We start from the raw sequence: 27,902 nt of genomic DNA, 5'->3' as shown, positions 1-27,902 counted from the left end.
CTGGTGTGGGGCTGTGTTACTTCTGCCTGCCCACTAGCCACCCTCTTTCTTCTGGAAACACTTCCTGAGTTTTCCTTCTGGGTGCCTCCTTCCCCTTTCTTTTCCATGTGGTCTTGGTGGATCTGAAGCCAACCCCTGGTTGGGGGTGAGGGGATGCCTTGAGCCTGGACAAGGAGAGCCTGGCATACCCCGGCACCGGGTGATAGGTCTGGGTGGGCATGGGACCCAGGCAGGGCCAATCAGAGCAAAGGAGTGTGAGCCCCGAGACTGTAAGTGCTATGGGGAAAGAAGTGCTCTCTCTCCACCAGGGGTGCTAAGCTGCTCAGATCTGTGCCCCGAGTGACCATGGGCCTTGCGTGAAGAGAGCTGCTGGAGGCTGAACAGAGCAAAGAGCAGGGCTGTGAGAGGGAGAGGATCAGTCCTGACGACAGCGTTTGGGTCTCTGGATCCAGCCGTGCAGGAAGCCTTGGTGGGGCATTTCTCTTTTTGGGAAAGCCAATTCGGGCTGGTTTCTTTTCTTTTCTTTTTTTTTAAAGATTTTATTTATTTGACAGAGAGAGAGAGTGAGAGAGGGAACACAAGCAGGAGGAGTGGGAGGGGGAGAAGCAGGCTTCCCAGTGAGCAGGGAGCCTGACGTGGGGCTCGATCCCAGGACCCTGGGATCATGACCTGAGCCGAAGGCAGATGCTTAATGACTGAGCCACCCAGGTACCCCCGGGCTGGTTTCTATCACATGCAACCAAGAGTCCTGACTCCGACTGGCTAGCCCAATGCTCTCATTTTCCGCATTAATCCAGAGAAGTGATTACTGTCCTGCTCAGTGGCCAGGCAGGATTAGAACTCATGCCTACAGAATTCCTCACCAGATCTCTTTATGCTCTACCAAAGTGCCCTCTCCATAAAGAACCCTTTTCTTCTCACTTATGTATTCCTTAATACAATCCTTCATGCACACCCCCGCCCCCAGAAGTACATGATATGTTATTACACGGGGATAAGATATATGGAGAAACTCTTGAACAGTGAGCACCACGAAAACTTCCCTGGCTCCAAACATGAGGACAGTTTCCTATTTGCTGCTTAAGCAGTGTTTCTAAACCAGGGCCCCAGGACTGTTTTCCTGTTTACCTACTACTTCAGAGAGGACCCTTCCACCACTCAGTCCTTCTCGGTGCCCGCTGTGTCAGCCATCTCCAATGGAAAAACACACTTACTTCAGTTCACTTCTTGACCAGATCCTCCAGAAGGAGAATAATTCCAGAACCGAGAGTAACATGGCATTGACGATGAGAAACCGTGATGTCCAGTAATGGACCTCCAGCCAGTCCCAAGCAAATTCAGCAATCAGCTGGTACGGAAGGAGGGAGTACTTGACAAGAAATTCTCTCCATTGTTTCCATGTGGGCTCTCGAAGATCCTTTAAAATAACATAAAAATAAGCACAAGTGGGCCCAAAAAATCGTGAGGATTGACTTTTACGGAAAATACTGTGGTCCTCACAGTGAACCTTACATTTATTAAAACACCCGCATATCCAACAGCATAACATGAGATTTCCATCCATCAGCTCACCTTTATAATAACTAATCTTACACTGGATAAATGTTACCAAAGAAGTTGAACTGAGATGCTTCTTATGTAATAGTGGAAACTCAGAAGTAAAAAATCTAAGCATGAGGTATAAATAATGAGGGTGCAATGAATTGAAATTAGACCAGTTTTTAAATTTCTTCCTCACTGCATGGGTAACTCAGACAGTTTTCTAAATTCGACATCTTAGCTGCACTGCAATGGTAACAGATCATGGGAATATTAAACATACACCTTGAAAAAGTAGTTTTGGGGAAAATAAAAAACTCTTAACTACAGATATTAGCAAATAATTAACCAGAGCATTTAAACAACTCATGGAGGCATCCAGAAGGCTTATGGAAGCTCAGCAGGACTGTGTACAATGGAGCAGATACTAAGTATTGCAAGAAGAAAGTGAGCCTGCTGAGTGGGCAGGGGTTGTTGGGGCTTGTTAAAATGGAAAGGCAGGGAGGTCTCTGTGCTCCCAGTCCAGCAAGGGCAGGTAACAGCAGGAAACTGGGTAATTAGATAAACACTGCATAGGGGCTCATCAGCAGGCTTTAAACTACACCCAGGGCTCAAGTCAGTTAGGCAGACACTTGACTGAAGTATTTTAAAAAGGGTCTTTGGAAATTTAGGAATTCTGCTTTGATATTTATGGGTATGGATCATATATGACGATTCCTATAACCATGTGACTTTTGATTTAAACAGATCAGAGGGACGGCCCCAAGAGCAGCAATGCAAAGGACATCCCCTGAAATACCAACCAGACACAGAGAAACCAGACACAGAGAAAAGTGGGATCCACCAACAATTCTGGAGGACTCCATGGGTCACACTGAAGACACAAAAGCCAAGGTGCGTAACTGTCTCTGCCAGGGGCCTGTGGTCAGCTGATGTGACAGCTCCTATCAGTGAGGTGGATGAGGCTTACTCTTCTGAGGCCACTGGGGTAGATGCTAACCCTGCCCTGCGGTGGGACAAATAATCATCCTTTGGGGATCCTCTTAACAGACAGATGACTAAGCTGGAAGGTCCACAGATCTAACCCTCGGGCAATCTAGACCTAGGCTATCTTCTAAATTTAGAACAAAAGCGATGCTGTTCCCCCGCCCCCCCCCCCCCAAATATTTCAGGTCCAGAGGGTAGCCCCTCTTGTTGTGTAATGTAGGAAATAAAACTGGCTTCTGGGAGTGGGGAGGGTCTGCTCTGTGTCCTCTTAGAGGGTTTCTCCTTAAGGCTGGGTGCTGTTGGCTCTTCCATGACAGCTACAGTCCTGTCTCCAACTCCAGAGCATGCTGAGGAGTGGCAGAATCATCGCATTCAAGGCGCTCTGCAGACCTACCAAAAGCCTGGTGATGGTGTCCTCCCCGGAACTGTCTTCTTGCAGAGGGCAGATGGTGTGGATGAAGGGCAGGAAGGTGTCTGTGTAGTCAAACAGGTAGAGGTACAGCAGACCAAGTCTCGGGGAGCTCTTGAGGGCATACAGCAGGAACAGGGACCTGCCTGGGTTCACAGCCTGCAGAGGACAAGGCGGGGACAGGGCCGCATTACAACGGTGGTGGCCAGCTTCCCACCCGTGCTCCTCCACAGTCTCACACCCTTTGCCATCAGCCTTTCTTGTGTGGTTTGCACAGACAACGAATGAATGGATGAATGAACAAACGAATGAATGGCAAGAAGAGTCCAAGTAATCAGTATGTTGGGCTATGCTTAATAAAGCCCCAATCTTTCTCCATGGCTTTGTCAGGAGGGGTTGTGGGGAGCTGAGATACATACCCTAGGCACTGCTAATAAAACCCAACCTTTTTGGAAAACAATTCTGTAAACTGTATCAAAGAGTCTTAAAAATGTTTAATTTAGGGGCACCTGGGTGGCTCAGTCGGTTAAGCATCTGACTGTTGGTTTCAGCTCAGGTCATGAACTCAGGGTCGTGAGATTGAGCCCCATGTCAGGCTCTGCGCCGGGTGTGGGAGCCTGCTTAAGATTCTCTCTCTCCCTCTCCCTCTGTACCCCCCACCCGCACTCACACGCACTCTCTCTCTCTCTCAAAAAAGTTTAATTTAACCAGCGTATGAGTGCGCACCACTTAAAATAAAAGTCATCAGAAATACAGAAGGCTTTACGCATAAAATGTTTAGTGCTGCATTGTGTATGACACAGCAAGTGGAATCTGCGACCTAAATAATGAAGTTACAGTAGCTGTTTTAGCACAGAGTTCACACAGCCATTGAAAAATGAACATGGGCAATTTTGGGTAATGCTCGTGTTACACCGTTAGGTGAAACAACATTCAAAGACATATAGCAATCTGATCTCTCTGCTGTCGGCCCCACAGAAGCCAGGCCTCCTTCACATCTGTTCCTAGAGGAGCACCTGGCTCACAATAGATATAAGTGTTTGTAGAATGAATAGACAAACAAAAGGACCATTTAAACTATGCAGAGAAAATTGGAAGAAAATAGAGCAAAATGCAAAGTAAACCGTGTTTGACTCTCAGGTGGTACTGTGGACAATTTATTTTCATTTTCATCATTGCGGAAAATTTTGCTTTGAAGAATGGGTATTTATATTTTTCCTGATTATAAAAGTAATTTCAAAGTGATTCAGTTTACTTGGGACACTACTAAGCATCATATAAAATGGGCAAAAGGTATGAATGGCTACTTCACCAAAGAAGATTTATAATAAGGATGGCAAATAAGCACATAAAAAGATGCTCAATATCATTAGTTCTTAGAGAAATGCAAGTTGGATCAGTGTGTTAGCACCATGCACTTATTTGAATGGGGAGGGGTGGGTAGCAGGGCTCAACAAAGGGGCAGGAGGTAGCTTTGGGGAGTGATGGATATGTTCACTACCTTGATGGTGATGGTTTCACAGGTGTGTGCAATATGTCAAAACTTATCAAACTGATGAATAAAGAAAGGAGATGTGCATATATATATATATATGCACAATGGAATATATTCAGCCATAAAAAAAAGAATGAAAGCTTGCCATCTGCAATGACACAGATGGAGTTAGAGGGTATTATGCTAAATGAACTAAATCAGAGAAGGACAAACACCGTATGATTTCACTCATATGTGGAAGTTAAGAAACAAAACAACCGAGGGACACCTGGGTGGCCCAGTCAGTTAAGCAGCTGACTCTTGGTTTTAGCTCAGGTCATGATCTCAAGGTCGTGAGATGGAGCCCTTGCATCGGGCTCCATGCTCAGTGGGGAGTCTACTTGCAATTCTTCCTCTCTCTCCCTCTGCCCCCACCCCCACCTTGTGCTCTCTTTCTCTCTCTCAATTAAAAAAAATGAAGAAATGAGAGAATTACAGTATCACCATTTTGCAAGTAAAGAATCAATGATCATGGTGGCTGCTACCGTCAGAAAGAAACAATTAGATATCATGAGCCTCTTGATGGAAGAAAATGCCACCACCTATGAAGTAGTCTTGTCAAATACCCAAACCAATGCAAGCTTCTAGATATAACTACTGGAATATGGGATATGCAGGAGATAGTAGAACCTGTCAGGTGACACCACAGAGAGACAATCAGCTGAATTCAAGATGGAGGCAAACTACAGGCAAAACTATTGAGTTTCATCAACAAATAAATGCAGGATAACAAAAACAGGGAGGGAGAATCCATACACTACAAGAGACTTGAGAGACACAATGGCCAAATGTAGACCTTGTTTGGAACAAATGAACTGGAAGAAAAAAAGATATAGTACATTTATTTTTTTTTTAATTTTTTTATTGTTATGTTAATCCCCATACGTTACATCATTAGTTTTAGATATGATATAGTACATTTAAATACTGCCAAGTTATGTGATATCAGGGAATTTAGTTTTGTTTTTAAATTTTTAAAAAAAGATTTTATTTATTTGAGAGACAGACAGTGAGAGAGAGAGAACGGGGGGGGGGGGGGGGAGAAGCAGACTCCCCGCTGAGCTGGGGGTCCTGGACATGGGGCTCGACCCCAGGACCCTGGGATCATGTCCTGAGCTAAAGGTCGACACTTAACCGACTGAGCCACCCAGGTGCTCCTAGTTTTCTTTTTAAAAGAGTCTTTACTTTTTAGAGATTCACAATGAAATATTTACCTATGAAAAATAAGGTATCTTAGATTTTCAAAATAGTCAGGGGTGGGAGTAGGTGGGGGATCACTGAAATCAACATGGACATAAGTTGCTGTAGCTGGTAAGGGTACCCGGCAGTTCTGTAGTGTTATCCTGCTTTTGTGTATGTTTGAAATTTTCCATAGTAAATATCTTTGCATCCTAACATAGGTGAGAAATAGACATGGGAGTAATTCATCATTCAAAAATGTTTCCCAACCTGTTTTTTTTTTATTATTATCCCCTTTTAAAAATATTTTTTTTTCATAATCCTGCCTCCCCATGAAATGTGAATACCACAGATATACTATACATCTGTTTATGTACTGTGGTATTTTGGAGGGGGCCACAAATCACAAATTATCTAAGACTTGTTTTTATTCTTCACCTCCCACCAATCAATCGCCTTGGGGGCAATACTGTTCTTGTAAAATATGCAAGATCTAAAGGAGCACTGGTCCCAGAAATAAAGTTGGAGTATGGCCAGCCACATCATGGTTAGTACAAGAGAAAGGGAGATGAGCAGGTTACCTATTTGTGGGTCTGGTGTCAGTGTGAGTGCTGAACCAGTGTGAGTGCTTGGCTTCCTATCAGAAAAGGAGGAAAAGCAACCACCCGGTAAGGTGGTTATGATGATAGCACTTCAGTGGGGAGCTGTTTCTTTCATGTCGAATGAGAATAAGAATTGCACCCGGACACTAGGGCTGGAAGAATCCTATTCACACACCTTTGGACCTGTGCCGACAGGTCCAAAGGTCCAAATTGGCGATTTGTCAAATGGCCACCCTCTGGGAGGGGCTGCCCGCTCAGAAGACCTGAAGGAGCCAACTGATAAGATTCTGCCTGGGTCCAGAATCGCATTCCCATTTGCTCTGGTTAATATTAAGATTACTTTTACGTATTTTAAATAGAGAGTCAGCAATAACGCACAAAACAACAAACCTTCTCCATGCCCCGTCTTCAAAAATTCTAAAACAAGTGTTTTTTTAGTTTTAAAATAATATGTGTACAAAGTCAACACAATGTTTTCCAAATGGCACAGAAATGTATTGACAATAAAATTCTCCCTTCTGTCCAAGTCCCAACCCCTAGATGAAAACACTAACAGTTTGTGTATCCTTCCACAAATATTCTATGCAAATGCGAACATATAGATACATACAAATGTGTCTATTTTCCAATGTGCTTTTCTTTATTTGCAGTTAACAGTACAACTTGGGCATCCTTCCTTACTGGCACACCCAGAGTCCCCACCTTCTACCTTCTTCTGTACTGGTTATACGTACGGGTGCGCCCTCTTTATTTAACCTGTCCTCATGATGGGCACTTCCCTTGATTTCTGTGTGCTGCTATTACCAACGATGCTGAGGTGAGCGTCTCATCGGATGACGTTTGGGGACTCAAAGTTCGGTTCTCTCTGTGATTACCGAGGAGGAGATGGGCACATGGGGCCCCGGGACCTGCTGCTGTTCCATAGCCAGCGTGCCCTGGAGGAGCCCGGCAAGGGGCGCAGCTGCCCTGCCCTTGACCCCCAGACCATGCTACCCGTGCTCTATGTGCTAAGAAGTGAAACTGCAGGTCAGGCGGTGGGGGCGGTTTAAATTTTACTAGTTATTGATAAACTGCTCTCCACAGAGACTGCACCATATTTAGGATCCACAGAACACACGAATGTCTCTTTCCTTAGATTATGATGCTCTTGTCCTTGACAGGACCATAGAGGTGAAAACGATGCCATCTGCTTATTTCAGTTTGCACTTCTTTAATTATGAGTGAGCATTTCTTCCCTATGGACTTATGGATCATTTGTAATTACTTTTCTCCATGCTATCTTTTTTAGGATACAAGTCGGTATTTATTCCAGATATTTTATAATAAAAAATATTCGTTTTACGGTACAGTATTTGCTAAATCTTATCTGTGGTGCAGTCACGGTAAAGAGTAACTTATCTTCAACTCATAAAGTTGGAGATGTGTATTGCCTGTGAGCTAGCAATCCTGTTCCGCAGTACACACCATAAAGCATAAGAATGTCCAAAGAATTTCCACAGCAGCACTGTTTCTAATAGCAAAAAGGGAAAGGATCTCAGGGTTCACTGGCAGGACAAGGCCTCAACTAGCACGTGCTCGAAAGCGAACAGGAGTGAACTGGGGCCAGAGAGGTCGCTACTTGCAGAAGGACGTGCTCAGTTCAGGCCCCTTCCGTGAAGGTTAGGGACCCGTGAAACAACACTCCTAGTGCTTGCGTACACACACCCCTCACACAAGTAGGGACCCCCAGCTCAGCGGCAGGAGCATGGTACCTCTAGAGAGGGTGGGGAGCTGGGGGCTTCAGGGGGGTCTGTGATGTTTTCCTACTCAGTGGGCATGCAGATGACGGAGAGGCTGTTCTCTACACTTTTCTCAATTAAAAAAAAAAAAAAAAAAAGAGTTCACCTTATATTCCCAGAGATTTTGGGGTGGCTTCACACCTAGGGCTTTGACACGCTCCAGTTCCAGGAGGATGGCTCTTCTGTGGCTGCTGTTTTCTATGGTATATGGCGCCCTTGAAAATTCTTCCTCTGTCAGGGTTAAAAGCAACCTGTCGGGGAGGGGGAGTAGCAGGAGGAGATTTCTTTTGAAGGCAAACTCTTCACAGTCAGGCTTGCATCCTATCAGCACAAATGCTTTAGGCTTGAGTAAGTTAAGACACTTAGTATATGGCATAACAGTAATAACAGCAAACCACTGAATCTTCGTGACTCTCTAAAATGACTTCCGTGAGTCACCACAGATCCATTTAACAATTCTGCCCAGTAGGTGGCATGATGGCCATTTTGTGGCTGAAAAAATGGCTTGGAGACATCAAGTGGCTCAGCCAAGGCACAGCCTGGTCTCTTTTGCTCCTAACCTCTGATCTCCCAGCTACACAGGCTGACCTCTCACATACTGCCCTATTTTTCAAAATGTGTATATATAGAAAAAAAAATTAGAAAGAAATCCAATAAAATGTTATGATTTTAAGAGTAGCTGTTTGGGGGTAGTAATTTAAGAAAAATGATGGCAGCTCCCTTGTCTGATCCCTTTCATCAGAAAACATGACTCCACCTCAATAATCATTCATCGTTAAAAACACCCCGGTGCAGCAATAGCCGAGAGCCCCACGGGCACACGACCACTGGTGGATGGATGGAGGCTCATTTCCTTTTCTGGGGAATTTGGAAACATTTATCCAAGTTGTAAAGGTTTATGTCCTTTGACCCAGAAATTCCAGTTCTAGGAATCTATCTTCTGGAAGGAAGGCAATTACTCAAACATGTATTAGGTATGTAGAGAAAAAAAAAATTTTTTTTTTTTTTTAAAGATTTTATTTATTTATTAGAGAGAGAATGAGAGACAGAGAGCACGAGAGGGAAGAGGGTCAGAGGGAGAAGCAGACCCCCTGCTGAGCAGGGAGCCCGATGCGGGACTCGATCCCAGGACTCCAGGATCATGACCTGAGCCGAAGGCAGTCGCTTAACCAACTGAGCCACCCAGGCGCCCAAGAAAAAAAAAATTTTTTTTTAACCACAACTGGGGAGAGGTGCTAATTCTTACAAAAAACAGACAATTCGAGTGGGAGCATTTGGCTTTCCCAAAGGAGGGTCAAGTGCTGAAAGCCCAGTTCCAGGGGGCAGTGAGTGGACGGCCGTCCGGGACAAGCGGATTGCGGCTGCTCTTGGCACTGCGTGGTGCGCTAAGTACTATCCTTCCACAGTCCCTCCGGGGAAGGAAAGACTCCAATAAAGATGGACAGGGCTCTGGAAGGGGGCGAGGGGAAATGCTGATGGGCGTAAACGGGCCTCCCTAGAGCCTGGCAATTCGATATGGGAGTTCCTTGTATCAGGGCATTTGCTACAACATTGCTTGGAACTGCTTAGAACAGGAAAAAGGAAACAATCCAGATTTGTTTTGGGAGAGATCAAATAGACTCCGGATATACACATACATGCATATATACATACACATATATAAACACAGGTCTGGTTAGTATAATTGCATTTTCAGTTTAAACAAATAAATAATAGGGGCGCCTGGATGGCTCAGTCGTTAAGCATCTGCCTTCAGCTCAGGTCACGATCCCAGGGTCCTGGGATTGAGCCCCACATCGGGCTCCCTGCTCAGTGGGAAGCCTGCTTCTCCCTCTCCCACTCCCCCTGCTTGTGTTCCCTCTCTCGCTGTGTCTCTGTCAGACAAATAAATAAAATCTTAAAAAAAAAATACATTTATGTGTATCTCTGTATAAACATGGAAAAAAAAAAATCTGGAAAGATGTCCAGAAAGATGACCATGGTGGTTTTCCCTAAAGAGTAGAATTATGAGGGTATTTCACTTCCAATACCCTATAGTTCTACATTATTATTTTTAAATAAGTAGTAAATACCTGCTTCTTTTATAATCAAGGAGCAACACACAAAATGTCAATAACATAAAATGGTTCAGCTGCTTTGGAAAAACAGTTTGGCAGCTCCTCAAAAAGTTATACACAAGGATTTACTTTATGACCCAGCAATTCCACTCCAAGAGAGTACTGGAAATGCAGATCTACACAAAAACCTGTATGCTGAGGACCACGGCGGCACTGTTCGTAACAGTCCCCAAACGGAGCCAACCCAAGTGTCCGTCAACAGAAGGCTGGATAAATAAAATGTGGGTTAGCCACCAACGGGAATATTACTCAGCAATACAAAACGCAAGAGGCAGTGACACCTGCGACAACCTGGATGGACCCTGAAAATACTCTGCGAGGTGAAAAAGCCAGACCCAAAGGTCATGAATATTGTCTGGTTCCATTTATACAAAATAGTCTAAATAGGCAAATCCACTGAGACAGCAAGAACGGTGGTTGCCAGGGGTTATGAGGACTGATGGCAAAAGAGTAAGAGCTTTCTTTTTGGGGTGATGAAAATGTTCTAAAACTAGACTGGGGTGATGGCTGCACCCATCGGTGAATATACTGAACACCATGGATTGTACACTTTAAATAGGTGACTTTTTGGGCGCCTGGGTGGCTCAGTCGTTCCTTCGGCTCAGGTCATGATCCCAGGGTCCTGGGATCGAGCCCCTCATTGGGCTCCCTGCTCAGCAGGAAGCCTGCTTCTCCCTCTCCCCCTGCTTGTGTTCCCTCTCTCGCTGTGTCTCTCTCTGTCAAATAAATAAATAAAATCTTAAAAAAAAAAAAATAGGTGAATTTTATAGTATGTGGATCGTATCTCAATAAAGCAGCTTAAAAAAAAATGTCAGAAGATATTGCTTCTCACCTTCCATTTACTCTTTCCGCTAAAAACCTGTCTCTGTAGAGAGAGGCCCAAGGGCCCAGCTGCTCCAGCCAGAGGACGACTTCTTCCGCTGTCCACTTGGCCACGGCCTTGTGGACCAGGAGGTCGTGCTCAGATTCCCTGCTGCTCCAGTGATACACGAGCAGGACCACCTGGGGAAGAGGGAGAGCCCTTAACACAGAGGAAGGTCAGAGGCTGAGCATGAAGGGAATGATGCCACGTTGGTACAAGGAAGCAAAGAGAGCGGGGGAGCAGAACTCTCGGGGGGGGGGGTCCTCTCACTGCTGGGCGGTAAGGCCATGAGGGAACAGAGTCAGAAACAGGACTCAGTGCAGAGCATCTGGGGGCACTGCACCCTTGACCCCAACATCTTGGCCGGTATAATGGACTTATCATGTGCCTTTTTTTGCTAGAAAATGTGTAACCTTTAAATTGTTGTAGCATGGAACTGAAAAGAAAACAGTCTGTCCATGGGATGTTAGTAAAGTGCTGTGCTCGAGACTGGACCATCAAGGTAGACATGGTTTCAGTTCTAATACCTCCTTGCATCGGCCTCCTCACCTCTAAAATGGGAACAGTAGGGGCGCCTGCCTGGCTCAGTCAGTAGAGCATGCGACTCTTGATCCCAGGGTCATGAGTTCAAGCCCCATGCTGGGCATGGAGCTTAGGTTAAAAATAAGAATAAAAAGAAATAAACAGACAAAATGAGAGTAATAACAGTGGCTATTGCAGAGGTTATGAAGAGCATGAAATGGAATAAGCTAACAATAACTGGGCTCTGAATATGACGTTGACTACTTGAGTACAAAGCATCCCCGAAGAATCATACAACCCAGATTTCCATGCACGCAGTGAATCATCGCATACAGGTATGCCATCAATTACAAAGGAACTGACTTCAGTGGAAACTGTGGAGGGCAGGGGCAGAGAAACACAGAGATAAACTTACTGCCACACCAGTTAAAGCTGTGAGCACTCCAGAAAAGAATCCCCCGCCTCTCTGAGGATTCACTCGGCCTGTGTTTGGAGCTAAAGGAACCTGATCATTCCCGTATTTCTGAAAGGCTGCAAGACTCTGGACTATGTCATTATTGTGCTGAATGTCTTCAAATCGCATTCTAATGGCATCAGGAAATAATTTTTCAATGGCATCCCTATGGAGAATAGAAAAAAAAAAAAATCACAAGACAGTTATCTGCTTAAATCTTATAATGTTTAGAGGTTAAAATCAAACTAACAGTCAACATTTAATAATATACAAGCACTTTAGAAGAATGGACAAGAAGGTTGGTTATGGCCCTGTTGGTAACAGCAAAAAATGAGAAACAACTTACATGTCGATGGTTAGAGAAATAGTCAAATAAAACATGGTCTATTCACACAATGGAATGCTACATGGTTTTAAAAATGAATTTACTGGGTATCACTTGTATCTAGATGGGTACATTTAAGACATACATATCGTTGAATGAAAACAGTAAACTGTAGAACCATACAGATAGTACACCACAGACGTGAGGAAATATTTGGATTTCCTATTGGCACACATATGTATAAAAGTATTTTTAAAAATCTGAAGGAAATCATAACTAAGTCGTAACTGAAATGACTCTGGGGAAAAAAGGAAGGAAGGATGGCAAGATAGGGAAAGAGAGGTCCAAGGGGTCTTTAACTTTATCAGTAATAATTCTAATTTTTTAAGAAGACTATAAGCAATTGAAGGTATCTATGTATTGCTTATGTTATTAAAAATTAATTCATAAAAAAGAAAACAAGTGGAGTTGAGTAGTAAGAGGAAGACCATTAGGTCCTACTATAGGGCTCTCCATTTTCAATTACCCATAATCAGAGAATCTTCCTTCAATTTAAGAGCAACCGTCAGGTAAACCAGGCTGACAGATAAGAGCAAAGTATTTGTAAATATATCTCATATGAAAAAGAGAATGTTAGGTTAATGTTTTCATGGAGCTTTCTGATACTCTGTTGGTATCAAGAAGGCAACAGAAGAAAAGCAAGGATTTTAGCCTCAAAGACCTCACAGGTACATTATAAATATTATGGACAGAAGCAGAAAAGAACCTACTATCTGAAAGGTCTTGCCATTTGTTGTATGAGACTATGCATGAGAAGCTACCTCTATTGATATGAAAACTGGAACAGAATTTAGTCAAAGATGATGAAAATCAGCATCAAATTGATTTGTACAGAATTGTGCAGTTATACCACTTTCTCTATTAGACCTAGGTGTCCGCAGTAGATACAAATCAATAAAAAGTGTTATATGACAAAGGATTATAAGCAATGGTCTGATACCCAGAATTTCTTTTTCTCCTTTATGATAAATAATCACAAACAGATCACGATCACCTGTGAGGAAGGGAGTCTGGATTTGCAGTCCCTGGGCTCCCTGACGCACACACCAGCAGATCTAGAATGACCATGGAGGAGGGCGGCTCTGCCCCTCTGGCCCTCTCAAGCTTGGTTGCTCCCATGAAGAGAAAGCACACTGTGCTAGCTGCGTGGGCTACCGATATGGACTGAGCATTACCTGAGGAGAATATTGACTTTAGGGAAACCTTCCCATTTTTCTCTGCATTCTGGACACTCTGTTTTCTTTGAAGAAGCCCACCACAAAGCTAGGCAGTGCCGGCAGAAGCTATGCCCACAGTTCAAGGTGGTGGGGTTAACCAGGATGTCGTAACAGCAGTGGCAAGAAAATTCACTAACAGAAATCTGAGGGCTGGTGCTCTGGAGAGCGTCATCCTTCTCGTGGGTCATCGTGTTCAGATCGTTCTGAGGAGGCTCCTCCATATCTTAGCAAATCCTGGGATGCACAGGCACAGAAAGCTTCAGACTTAGAGACTGTTGCAAAGCATCATTAAATCTAGAAAAAAAAAAGACAACAACAGAACTGAGACAAATAGTTTAGCAGGTGTTTGAGATTACTGCCGTTCTAGTAAAGGCAATTTTTATATCTGACCAACTTAATGTCTAAAAATTCACATTCCATAAACCAAATAAACCTCGCTGAATTTTTCTGCTCTGTTATACTTCTGAAAATTAGGTGAAGCAAAACAATGTAGTGGAAAGCTCAATGGACTTGGGGGCAGTGGAGAATCCTGGATCCTCCTCTTTCACTAACTTACTTGGAAAATGTAATTCCTCCGGCCTCAGTTCTCCCAATTAAATTTCTCAAGTCCTTTCATGTGTATGATTTAAACAAAACAAAACAAAACAAAACAGCTTTTTGGGCCAGTAAAATGTCTGGAGTTGGCAATAACAGATGTACTTCATGTAAATAATGCCTTTTTTATCCAGACAAATCTGTCTTCTCGTTAGGTAATTATTTATTTCATAAACATGTGATTGCAGAGGCTCCCACAGGAATAGTACGAAAAAGTGAGTGAAACCTTGTTTTCTGAAGTGCCCTGTGCCAGATCAACTCCCCTGGGGCTCAATATACCCTTTCAATCCAAACACACATCGCGCCCTCTGGATTTGGCCAATCTGGTGCCACAGAAACATGCTAATGTTGGTAGTAAGCAAACGGCAAAGGACCATCTCTTCTCGTTCTTATCTGGGTCTTAGGAGATTGTTTTATGGAGTGGAAGTATGGAACACCATGGAATTAGAATCCTAGCTCCTCAATCACGTGCTCCGTGACTACGCATAAGTTACTTGAGCTCTCTGAGTCCTGTGTTCTCAACTGTGAAATGGTGGTTAACAGAAACCTTCAAGGCTTCTGGTAAAGATTAGAGACACTGAAAGTTAAGTGGCAAGGATGGTATATGGCATAAACAGGGGCTAATGAAATGATTATTCACAGTATTCCTGGTATTACTACAGTAGAGGCGCTGATGGGTAAGGGTTTCTCCACCTCGCTATTGTGAAGACAAGGGAAGTCAATCTCTCTTCATCACTCATGGTGGTCATGCAAGAGAGGGCTCAAGTTTTTACACATTCCAGGTACAGTGGTTAAGAAACAGGTTCCAGGTCTGGGTTGCCTAGGGTCTTATTCCATGTCTGCCATTCAGTAGCTGTGGGGACTGGACTTCCTAGAGACTCAGCTTCCTCATGTATAAGTGGGGGTGGTAATAGCATTTACCCCCACTGAGAGGGTTTAAGAATTAAACGTGAGAATGCAAGTGAAGTGCCTCGTACAGAGTCTGGCACGTGGTAAGTAAAGCACAGATGGTAGCAATTTACCTGCTTTTAAATATAGTCATGAGAATTGTATCACCTTTTATTATTTTGAAAGATTTACTTATTTATTTGAGAGAGCGAGCGAGCTAGCGCGTGTGCACACTAGGGCGTGTGAGAGGGAGAGTGGAGAGGGGCAGAGGGGAAGTGGGAGAGAGCAACCCCAGCAGATTCGGCACTAAGCATGGAGCCTGACGTGGGGCTGGATCTAAAGACCCTGAGATCATGACCTGAGCCGAAACCCAGAGCTGGATGCTCAACTGACTGAGCCACCGGCATTGTATCACCTTTTACAAAGTGATGTATTATGCTTACATAGAGCACTATATTTTAAGCAAATCTAGGGGCACCTGGGTAGCTCAGTCAGTTGAGCGACTGACTCTTGGTTTCTGCTCAGGTCCTGATCTCAGGTCCGGAGACTGACCCTAGCGACAGCTGGTGCTCAGGGCAGAGTCTGCCTAAGATTCTTTCCCTCTCCCTCTACTCCTTCCCCCTACTTTCTCTCTAAAATAAATAAAACAAAATCTTAAAAAAAAAAAAAGCAAATCTATAAACAAAGACTTGAAGAAAATACAATGAAGTATTTGTAGTAGGTCTGGGTATGTTGGGTGGGGGAGGGTTGTGATTCTTTTGGTTTTGGTTTTCTGTATTTATCAGGTTGTTCTTAATGAAAATGTGTAACGTTACAATAATTGTAAAAATATATATGAAATTGTAAAAAAAAAAAGTTATATTCCTTTTGGCCCAACACCAGTGGGGGATTTTCAACGCAAAGAATAAACAACTGAATTTTAAACTCAGTGTTAAAGTGGAATAGAGATTCCTCATCAGTACTAAAAAGATAATTAGGCAAAGATAAAATTAAAAGATTAAATATAAGATATACAATTTTAAAATATAATTAAATTAATGTTATTCATAATAATAAATAATAGTAAAGAGGGCAACAACCTTCTGTGAGGCCCAAACTGTTCTTTTTGGGGCGCCTGGCTGGCTCAGTGGTGAAGCATGAGACTCTCGATCTCGGAGTTATGAGTTTGAGCCCCATGCTGGGTGTAGAGGTTATTTAAAAATAAAATCTTAAAAAAACCCCAAAAAACTGTTCTTTTTGGAAGACTTCAAATAAATGTTCTTAATGACAAACTTTAAATCATTTCTGATAATCAATCATATTTGTTTATTATTTGTATGTTTAGGAACATTAAAAAAATTCCTAAGTTGCTTTCCTTTGGGCAGTCTCTTCAAATTGCTAAGGAAGTAGGAGATCTTACATAGGTTTTTAGAAAAAGGAATCATTTTGATAAAGTAGTTCCTTTATCTGGCTAATGCTGATTAAACAGCTGCCATGAGAACATTATCCCAGGAAATAATAATTGACCCACTGCTATTTATTTGCTTATCAGTATTATTTTTTAAACATTTTATTTATTTGAGAGAGAGAGAGTTCATGTGCATGAGTGGGGGCACGGAGGGGCAGAGGGAGAGGGACAAACAGACTCCCCGCTGAGCAAGGAGCTGGACATAGGGCCCGATCCCAGGACCCTGAGAACATGACATGAGCCAAAGGTAGATGCTTAACCGAATGAGCCACCCAGGCGCCCCGAACCACTGCTATTTATTAGGCATCTCCTGTGAGCTGGGCATTGGGCAGTCCCCTTAGGTACATTTAGGATCTCACTTGGATTCAGGGTCAGAGGAAAGATCCTGAGGCTCCCAGTGAGGGCTGGGCACAGGGTCAGAAAAGAGGGGCCTGACTTGGGCACTGCTGTCAGCATTTTCATGGGGACCAGTGAGTGACCCAGAGCTACAGGTCTGATATAGGGGTCTTGTGTGCCTAGTTAATGACAGGTGGGCCGATGGGAACACATAAAGGCTTCAGGGGCAATTAGATCAGCAAAGCTGTGCTTGAGTACGATAAATCCCCTCAGGTAGGAGGACCACACTAGAATAACTTAGAAGTAAAATGTTTATCACTTCTAGGACTAAGGTGACAAAAAATGAAAAGAGCAAAGGAATGAAAAGCGATAAAGAAAGGGATCAATGTATCTGAGAGATGTTAAGAAAATAATTTATGGGCTCCGGTGACTAGAGGGAAAGAATGATCAAAGATGCTGCCTAGGTGTCAGAGGTAGGGAAGAAGAAAGGTACTTGTGATAGAAATGGGTCACTGTGAGCACATGGGGCTGATCTTAGAAAGAAGTGGAATTTTAGAAAACTTAAGTTTGAGGTGATGATAAGACTTCCAAGTAGAATTGTTGAGTGAGCAGCTGGAGATACAAAACTGTAGATGGGAGTTAAGAATAAGGCGAAGTGTATATGCATTTCAGAGTAATTTGCAGAGAAATGACAATAGGTATTGAAATTCATTTCTTAGCAATTAGCCTTTTATTTTTTTAGAAGATTTTATTTATCTGAGAGAGAGAGAGAGAGAGAGAGAGCATGAGTGGGGGGCAGAGGCACAGAGGGAGAAGCAGACTCTTCCGCTGAGCAAGGAGCCTGATGCAGGGCTCGATCCCAGGACTCCGAGATCATGACCTGAGCCAAAGGCAGACGCTTAACAGACTGAACCCCTCACCAATTAGCCTTTTAGAACTAGAAGGTAAGAGCGCCTGGGTGGCTCAGTTGGTTAAGTGTCTGCCTTCGGCTCAGGTCAGGATCCCAGGGTCCAGGGATCGAGTCCCACATCAGGCTCCCTGCTCAGTGGGGAGTCTGCGTCTCCCTCTCTCTTTACCCCTCCCACCTGCTTGTGCTCTCTCTGTCAAATAAATAAATAAAATATTAAAAAACACCACTAGAAGGTATAAAGCCATTCCCTACCTTACCAGCTCTGAAAGTTTATTTCTCATGAGAGAAAACAAACCACACAATGGCATCTAAAAGGTATTTTTAAGTCGTATTTTGAAAAGCTGAAGTGGCCACTAGTTTTGTCTCAAAACTGTCTTTAACAAACTAGAAACTGCATAGACTTTGATTACCTCTTAGGAACGTGGCTAGTTTCAGGTTACCCTACATTCAAAATGTGAAAGCTAACAGAGAAAGAGTACAATCTTAACCGAAGTCAGTTGATCTTTTGCTATTTCTGTCTGTCTGCTTTTGGGTTATTTCCATGAGGGAAAACAGCACTTTTGGAGGAAGAAAGTACCTCTTAAGTGATAAAATGTAGCTCAGACACCAAAGTTCCAAGCTGTGGGTCAACAACCCTCCTGCACTGGCAATGATTAAAGGCCTCTTTGAGAAAGCCAGTGTTCTTGAGGATGTTTAGAGATCTATAAACTCAGCCCACAGCAGGAGCTGGGAGAGGGTTTTGCTGGCTCTTTCCGAGTTCCTTCACAAGGAAGCAGTAGAATGTCCCTGTGGTCTACTGTCTTCTTTCTCTGTCTCCAAGGCTCCAGAGAGGACTGGGGGAGGAGATCCAGTCCATTCTCTACCCCCTGTGCCCTGTTCACAGGGATACACTTTGGTTTGTGTGCAAGCGTCACATGAAATGACAAGTGTTAATTACCTAGTTCAAAACTAAGGGGGAAGAATGCCTGAGTTTGGAAAAGTCTGCAAAACTGCAAACAGAGACAAGTTTAAAATGACAGGTTGAACAGCACAGAATTGAAGAGTACAGCTAACCTCTGGGGCCTGAGTCACTCTGAAGAGCTGTGGTTTCTGAATAAAAACTTGGGTCTTCAACTGATGTCTGCAGAGGCAAGTCAAGAGGTCCGTGCGTGCTCCGAAATTACATGCCAGGCTTGTGTTTGTACACAGGAGTGAGTAACATGAGCACTTGCTTGAACGAAATCTATAGTTTTTATTAGGTTCTCAAAGAGGATCAAGATCCAAATAAAGTGGGTGCCTGGGTGGCTCAGTCGTTAAGCGTCTGCCTTCGGCTCAGGTCGTGATCCCAGGGTCCTGGGATCGAGTCCCACATCGGGCTCCCTCCTCGGCAGGAAGCCTGCTCTCCCTCTCCCACTCCCGCTGCTTCTGTTCCTGCTCTCGCTATCTCTGTCTCTGTCAAATAAATAAGTAAAATCTTAAAAAAAAAAAAAGATCCAAATAAAGTTAAAAACTCCTGTTTATCCACCAAGATAAAGACTTTTTTTTTAATTTTTAAAGATTTTATTTATTTGTGTGTGTGTGAGAGAGGGAGAGCGCACCCATGCAGTGGGAAGGAACAGAGGGGTAGGGAGAGGGAAAGGGAGAGAATCCCAAGCAGACTCCCTGCTGAGTGCAAAGTCCCATGCAGGGCTCCATTTCATGACCCTGAGATTATGACCTGAGTCGAAACCAAGAGTCAGAGGTTTAACTGACTGAGCCACCCAGGAGCCCCAGGATAAAAGATTTTATTTATTTATTTATTATTTTGAGACAGAGGGAGCATGAGCAGAGGGGAGAGGGAAAGGGAGAAGCAGACTCCCCACTGAGCAGGGAGCCCCATGTGGAGCTCGATCCCAGGACCCTGAGATCATGACCTGAACTGAAGGCAGACACTTGACCGATTGAGCCACCCAGGCACCCCATTAAAGATTTATTTATTTTGGAGAGAGAGAGAGAGGGAGGGAGAGAGGGAGAGAGTGCAAGCAGGAGGAGAGGGAGAAGGAGAGAATCTCAAGCAGATTCCCTGCTGAGCGCAGAGCCTGAATCGGGGCTTGATCTCACAACCCTGAGATTATGACCTGAGCTGAAATCAAGAGTTGGATACTTAACCGAATGAACCACCCAGGTGCCCCCAGGATAAAGACTTTTTAAATGTTCTACAGCCCTCTGCTTCCTAGAGTGGTTATAATGAACCCAGGTGAGCCTTTCCAAGTTGAGGTAAATACTATTGCCATGAGCTTCCACCCTTTGTATCCTGGAACAGTCTCCACACGGGCAGCCACCACTCCACTGTGGTGACATCTGGCCTTTGGACAGGCTTTCATATGGTGTTGCTCTTTCTCCCTCTCTCCCTAACCCCCTCTATCCTTCCTCCTCCTCTCTCCCTTCTCTTGAATTTAGTGCTGGTGTTAAAAAAAAAAATCTGATTCCACATAAAAATCCAGACTCCTGGCTTCTGTTGAAAACGTCAGAAGACCTGGCAAGACTGGGATATCATATGGAGTGACAGGAATCAGGTCGAGCTGAGAAACTCAGCAGCTGCACCCTTCAGATAGGGCATGTCCGCTCTGGTTTGCTAGTCCTCACCCATCTGTTTTCAATTTCTGTTTCCTTCCTGACCTTGGGCATATTTGTGTGAGTATCTGTGTTTTTATGACCTCTCCCAGGGTTGATGCCTTCAGAGTCTACTGATGGATGCATGAGGTTTCTAGGTTAACTGGTCTTAGGCTAGCAAGCTTAAGGAGTTCTATCAGCTTATAGTTTTCCTGTCTCTTGATTTGCAGGCAGGTTGTTTACCATCATTGCTGAGAAAGTACCTCTGAGGTCTTCCACAAAGTTTTCTAAATTACTGCTTATATTCTGTTTTATAATCAGAGGCCAGACACCCCTGTTCAGTAGATTCCATGTGTGAAAGGCTCTGGATGAATCTGAGGGCAAGTCTAAAAATTCTAAGTTGGCTTTAGTCTCATCATATCCCCAGAGACCTAGGTCAAAATGAATGAAGCGAGAGTTTGTGGGCTCTTCTATGTATCAAATATTTAGTATAGGCCTTTAAGACACCTGCTTTAATATTTTGGAGTTACTTCCTGGTTCTAAGAAACTGTAATTTTTTTTTCTGATAATAGCTAAGGTTTATATGGACCATGTAACAATGAGGTATACACCTCGGTTTCAGAAGACAGGTTCTGAGTCCCAGTCTCACTATTTATGAGCCATGAGATTGTGGGCAAATCAGTCATTCTAAGTCTCCCATTAGCATACATAAGGAATGGGGTCACCGCCGCCGACCTCACAAAGCTGTCATGAGCATTAAGGAGACACGTATAAGCAAGCACCAGCACATAGGAAGTGTTCAGTAAATGTGGTCTCTTCTTCCACGTCCAGGTGTGTGACACTTCTCAAACCGTGTAAGTGAGGAATCTCAAAAGTTGTTCTCATGCTCATGCCATATAATCAACAACTTGTTCTGACATCTCACCAATGTAACTTTTAAAACACCTGGAAAGATATTACTTCCTGAGGAAAATACCATCTCTAAAATTTCAGTGTCAAGAAATGGCATAAAGTTTTAGAAAACATGAATATGTGAAATACGACATGAACAAACTGTACAGTTGACCTTTTCTAAAATGTTCATGGGCATGATCTGCTGGCACAACTGATAGGAAACAATGATCACAGTTTGATTACTTGGGCAATTCCAAGATCTCTATCACTGTAACCTTTTCTGTGTTTCGCCAAAGAAACACCTAACAGACAGGCTATAGTTATCTGAAAACTCTATGAAGGAAGAAAAAGGGCTGGAATACAAATAGTCTCCCAATTATTCTGGCCGATTAAAGAACCTGCAAGGAACTTCGCTACTGCTCCCGTGGAAGGACAACTGTTTGACTTGGTCAAGTACTTATCTGTGGATTCATCTAGAGGGCTACTCTCTGGAAGGAGGAGGGAACACTGTTGTCACCTGTTCGATCCCTTAGTCACCCCAACAGCAATTAATACAATAATCTGCATTGAATTTATAAAAAAAGAATCCATGAATTCTGAGTTTAAGTGGAGAATTTTTATACCTTAGCTTATAAAGATTTCACATAACGATTGTTAACTCTTGAGAAGTTATAACCCTCAAACTGCTTTGTTCAGTGGTATATAATTACAGTTCTACCTGTTTATTCAACAAAACATTAATTGTGACGACAGTATATACCTAACGTTTTAGGAATAATCCTTTGGAGGGCTAATTTATTGGATTGCAGCCTGAAAATATGATCTCAATCATTACTTAGCAAAGATGTTTCACTGCAAGAATACAAACATTCTGGCTTTATATGGGCCTTTAATTAGGCTATTTATTTCTTTTCATTACATATTACTTGACAATAAAGATTAATGACAATTGCTAATATTTACTGAGTCCCTATAATGTGAAAGGTAATCCTATGAGATAATTATTACGCTCATCTCCATTTTACAGAAGAGAAAATGGAGGCCTCATTAATATAGGGCAGAGCCAGGTGTTGAATCATGGTCTGAGTTAAAGCCTGACCTCAAAACACTACATTATTCCAACACGGTAATCAGTAATAGCTAATGGATCAAAGGACTAATTTGCTCCTTTATGCTGCTACTATGAAGTTGAGAAGTCCAAACTGAAGGAAATAAACTAGGATATGACAACACTGCATTTTGGAACATAAACTCCAGCTTATGACTGTTAGGGTGAGCATGGGTTTCCATGAGATAAATAAGCAGGAACAGTTACAACAGAAACAGGGGTGAGGGGGTGCCTGGCTTGCTCAGTCGGAAGAGCATGTGACTCCTGATCTCAGGATCATGAGTTCCAGCCCCATGATGGGTGTAGAGATCACTTAAATAAATAAACAAACTTAAAAAAAAAAAAAGAAAAATAGCGATGCCTATTTTTGGCACCACATGTCTCCTTCTGGGGACAACACTATGAACACTGATAGAATACTACAGACATTTTAAATGTCCAAAGAGTGACTGCACACATCTAGTGACTATGAAATAAAAAGAAATGTGCCCAAATGTAAGCAAAGCAAGGCAAGGGTCAGAAATGGCAATAAAGAGAGAATATTATGTGCATTTCTTGTAGGTGGCAGAAATTGGCTTTCATTAATACAAGAGAAGCATTTCTGGGCTCTTACCAACTCTTGTCCAAATAGACATTCTTTTTTTTTTTTTTTTTTTTTAAAGATTTTATTTATTTGACAGAGAGAGAGACAGCGAGAGAAGGAACACAAGCAGGGGGAGTGGGAGAGGGAGAAGCAGGCTTCCCGCTGAGCAGGGAGCCCGATGTTGGGGCTCGATCCCAGGACCCCGGGATCATGACCTGAGTCAAAGGCAGACGCTTAACGACTGAGCCACCCAGGCGCCCCTAGACAGACTTTCTTTTTGGAAGGAGTCAGAAATTACTAGGGCAAAGGTAGCTAGCTAGCTCACAGGAGGTTGACTTGCTGCCTGAACTTTGAGGCCACAAGATTTATTGCTCCTGAGTGGTGCTGGGCAAGAGAACACACTAGACAGGTGTCCTGGCTCTCCGTGAGACTGTCCACTTTCGTTTCTGTTATGTCGCATATACTCAACAACCTGTCCTGTGTTAAATGCTGTAGATGTCCAGTAACTTGTGATAAAAATACTGGTTAGCAAGCATACTTCAATTATCAGTTTGAGCAGTCTTTGCCTCTCCAAATCAAATCCTGAGCTCCTTGAGATCAGGTATGAAGCCACAGAATTCTATCATCGTTCCTGAAGAAGCTGGCACAAAGATGGGTTCTGGATATTTGCAGATGAAAATCAAATCAACATGTATCTGACTCCCTATGACAGAAACATCTGACAGGAACACCTGGAAGTTTGGTGAACCTGAATAAGGGTATCTGAGAGAGAGGCCCAGGAACCTACATTTTCAACAAGCCCCTTAGGAGAGTCTTATGCAAACAGAGGTTTGGGGACTAGAGAGCTGTTACATACTAATAAATAAATGTATATACCTAAATATATGTTTCAGACAAGGTATGGGTAAGGTGTGAGCAAAAAATAAAACACTTCTCATCTCATTTCCTCTTCTCTCCAGTACCTCCTCTGTCCAATGCCTGAATCATCCTCCTGGAGCAAAGTTCTAATCCAACAGTTCCTTTGCTCAAAACCTTCTTGACCATAAGAAATTAAAGCTCATAGTTATAAGCCTGTCATTTAAGAATCTTTATGGCCCGCTAACAAATCAACGCAACTTTTTAATGAGTTTTTTTTTTTTTCCCTAAAGTAGGCTACACGCCGATGGTGGGGCTTGAACTCATGACCCTGAGATCAAGCATCTCATGCTCTATGGACTGAGCCACCTAGAAGCCCCAACACAACTTTTTAATAAGAGCACAAAGTCTGGAGCCAGAATGACTGGTTTCGAGTCCCAGCTCCACCAATTCATAGTGGGACCTCACGCAAGTCACTTAATCTCTGTGCTTCAGTTTCCTCATCTGTCAAATGGGGATATTAATGCCACATTACTTATAGGGGTGTTGATAGGATTAAATGGATATATGCACCACACTCAGAATCGTGCCCAGCACATAAGGGCAACATAAATGTTAGCTATTACTATTAATGATGATTATCTCCTACTACTCATCTAGTCACAGACGACACTTTGGTCCCATCTCTTAATTCCTGCTCCTTGGGCATCTTTCCATATCACACTGTTCCCGTCATCTGTAATGCAGCTCCACACCATCACTGGGTCAAAAGTGTTCAAAGGACAAGATCCAAATCCCCTGTCACTTGAAAGTCTTTAATGAGTAACTCTCCTCACGTCCAAATTAACCCTTCCTGCCTCTGTGCATTAATATAACATTTATTTGTGTATGTTTCTTCACCTCCCAGACTGTAATTTCCCTGGAGAGGCTTGCATACTTAAAACGTTATGTTCTTAGGAACAGAAAGACGTGGGTTCCAAACAGGTCACATTTATTCTCCCTGAGCCTCCTATTTCCCATTCATAAGTTCAAGATAATAGTATCTACTTTGAAGGAGGTTTAAATGACAAACTCTATCCGTAGGTACTCAAAAGAGTCTATTGAATAAGACTTAGTAGCATCAGCGCGAAGCACTAGAGCAAACAGTTTTTCCAACACGTTTATGGAGACAGGCAGGGAAACGCAGAACACATCAGACACCCAGACTGGCTGTTTACAAAACAGCCCCGACAAGAACAAACCAAACCATCTATCTCGGCACGTGCACTCTGTGCCGGCTCTGGGGTGTGCCCGGAGGAGAGAGTAAACCTTCTTCCTATTGGCCTTTCCGAGGGTGACATCAAGACCACCCCCCCAAAGGACCGACCAATGGGCTTTAGCGGGGAGGACCCAACGGCGACAGCTCAGGGCATGACAGCGTTTGGGCTCTTTCTCCACTCCACCAAAGTTGGGGGGCAGCCGCCCTGGGCACTGACAGGGCCGCCTCCTGCCCCGCCAAAGATCCTCCGTTAGACACAACCTGATTCTCATTTACCCCTTTTTATTTTTTCTTTTAAAGAAAACTCCCCTTTTGCACAAGTTCCCATTAGGAGCCATGAGCACGGAGGTCTAGCCTAACCCCAGTGCGGCTTTTGGGATTTCACTGTCCCTTTTGTGCGCGTCCGTTACCCTATTTTATAACGGGAGCAATCGTTCCGCTTTGGGGCAGGAACTGCCTCGCCAATCAGACCCGAAGCTCAGTCTATCAGGAGCCTGATCAATTCTGGACGCGCAGCCAGCCACAGGCTGCGTCAGGGGCTCCTGCGGAGCGAGCGTCTCTTCGTCCCCCCTCCAAGGTGTATGGAAGCGATATCCCCTCCCGCCCGCCCCGGGGAGGTCCTGGAGCGGCCGGCTCTGACCCGGACCCCCGAGGGGGCGCAGGCGAGGCCCAGCGACCGGCCGTGCCCACGTGGTGCTCTCGGGAAGGGACGGGGGAAGTTGGCCACCCGGGAGTCCGCGCCCCGTGGCCGGGACCGTGGCTTCTCAGGACCCGGGCCTGGGTGGGGAGCCCTGCGCACCTTCTCTGACCCGTCCCCCACAGCCGTCTTCCACACGCCGCCCCGAAATCGAGCCCGGGCCTCCCCCATGCCCTCCCCCGCCACGCGGGGGCTTACCACTCGGCTCCCTTCGGGCCCACCCGGCCGCCGGCCGCCGGCCGCCTCCCGGACCCCCGCGGAAGCAGAGGAGAAGGCGGCCACTTCACTTCCGGAAATAGCAGAGGACTGACTGAGGAGAAGCGAGGCCCGGGCCCGCGACCATAGAGGAGAAACCTCACTCTTCTCCCAACCCTCTCAACCCCGCGACCTCCCCGCTGCCTAGAGCGGCCACTCCCCGGCCGAGGACTTTGGCGCATGCGTGCCACCTCTGGTCCCGCCCTTTACTCTCCAGGGACAGACCTAGGTCCGTAGCGTTACAGCCCGAGGGTGAGGCTGGTGTCTGGGTCGGGTCGTCCCGGTGGGCTATTTGTGTGTCTGGAGGAAACAGCTTTACCCAAAAATTAATATTATAAGATCGCACTGTAGTCCCCATAATTTTTTTTTTTTTTTTTTGCCTTCGTATCTCATGCAGAAAAATCCCAGGACCTTGGCTGAAGTTCCATTTGCAGTATTAAGAACCAGAATTAAAATGACTTTATCACTAATGTTTTTCTCCCAATGTCTTGATCCGTTGAGAACTCATCCTGATTATCTGTTTTAAACCACTGGCCTGGAGGTTGATAAACTGATCATTTGGGATGACATTTTTCCCCCCTACAGATCAAATTGGCAAAGAATTAAAAGACTGGTCCTGTGCTAGTGCAGAGAGAGTGTGAACTCATTTTCTGGAGAATAATTTGGCACTAGGTGTCAGCGTGTGTGTGTGTGGTAAAAGATACATAACATAAAGTTTACCATTTTAGCCATTTTTTAAGTGTACAATTCAGTGGCATTAAGTGCATTCACATGGTTGTGCATCCATCTCCAGGACTTTTTCACCTTCCTATACTGAAACCCCGTACTTGTTAAACGTTTAACACCAACCCATCCTCCCCACCCACCCCCCTTTCTCTCTAGCCTCTGGGAACCACCCTTATATTTTTGTGAATCTGACTACTCTAGGTACCTCCTATGAATGGAATCACACCTTATTTGTCTTTTTGTGATGGGCTTATTTCATTTAGCATGATATCCTCAAAGTTTATCTACCTTGTAGCATGTGTTGGAATTTCCTTCCTAAGGTTGAATAATATTCCATTCTAAGTATATAGACTTTCTGTTTACCTATTCATCTGTTGATGGACACTGGGTTGCTTCCACCCTTTGGCTATTATGAATAGTGCTCCTTAGAACATGGGTGTGCAAATACCTATTCAAGCCTCTGCTTTCAATGTTTTTTTTGGTGTATGCCCAGAAATGGAATTGCTGCATTATATGATAATTCTATTTTTAATTTTTTAGGAATCCCCATACTATTGTCCACAGTGGCCACACCATTTTACACTCCCACCAACAGCACGCAAGGATTTCGACTTTTTAACTAAGGGATGTGAAAGTTCATCTTATATGGTTTTGATTCGCATTAGTGATGTTGAGCATCTTTTCGTGTGTTTATTGGCCATTCGTATACCTTCTTTGGGGAAATGTTTATACAAGTCCTTTGTCTATTTTTTAATCAGATTTTTTTGTCATTGAATTGTGGGAGTTCTTTATATATTAATGATATTAACCCCTCATCAGATATATGACTTCTCCCATTCCATGGGTTGACTTTTTACTTTGTTGATAGAATCCTTTCATTCACAAATATTTTAAGTTTTAATGTAGTCCCATTCATCTATTTTTTCTTTTGTTATGTGTCCTTTGGGTATCATATTTGAAAAAAAATCATTGTGAAATCCAATATTATGAAGTTTTTGCCTTATGTTTTATGCTAACAATCTTATAGTTTCATGAACTCTTACATTTAGATGTTTGGCCTATTTTGAGTTAATTTTTATATGGTATATAGTAAGGATCCAATTTCATTATTTGCATGTGGATATCTAGTGTTCCCAGTACTATTGTCGAAAAGACTGTTCTTTTCCCATTGAATGATCTCTGCATACTTGCTATA

The 27,902-nt window shown here is 43.7% G+C and overlaps 1 protein-coding gene across 4 annotated transcripts in view; it reads right to left on the bottom strand.

Annotated features, from left to right (window-relative positions):
* BFAR (bifunctional apoptosis regulator) overlaps positions 1-27,902 on the bottom strand; it is a 31,088-nt gene that overhangs the window by 1,880 nt on the left and 1,306 nt on the right. The window contains exons 1-7 of one of the 4 annotated variants that reach the window (XM_032392229.1): positions 25,925-26,137; positions 13,544-13,879; positions 11,945-12,149; positions 10,978-11,147; positions 8,135-8,279; positions 2,921-3,094; positions 1,215-1,417 (exon numbers count right to left, since the gene is read on the bottom strand). In XM_032392229.1, coding sequence (XP_032248120.1) covers positions 1,215-1,417; positions 2,921-3,094; positions 8,135-8,279; positions 10,978-11,147; positions 11,945-12,149; positions 13,544-13,806 — 1,160 coding nt within the window. In that variant the 5' untranslated portion in view covers positions 13,807-13,879; positions 25,925-26,137. Of the gene's footprint in view, positions 1-781; positions 1,418-2,920; positions 3,095-8,134; positions 8,280-10,977; positions 11,148-11,944; positions 12,150-13,543; positions 13,880-25,924; positions 26,138-27,902 lie in introns of those variants that run through there. The other 3 variants (XM_032392231.1, XM_032392230.1, XM_032392232.1) reach the window with 3 other exon arrangements.

Source organism: Phoca vitulina, unplaced genomic scaffold (assembly GCF_004348235.1).
Source record: "Phoca vitulina isolate PV1807 unplaced genomic scaffold, GSC_HSeal_1.0 scaffold66, whole genome shotgun sequence".
NCBI lineage: Eukaryota > Metazoa > Chordata > Mammalia > Carnivora > Phocidae > Phoca > Phoca vitulina.
The sequence above is the reverse complement of the archived record's forward strand: the minus strand, read 5'-3'. Positions and strand labels throughout refer to the sequence as shown.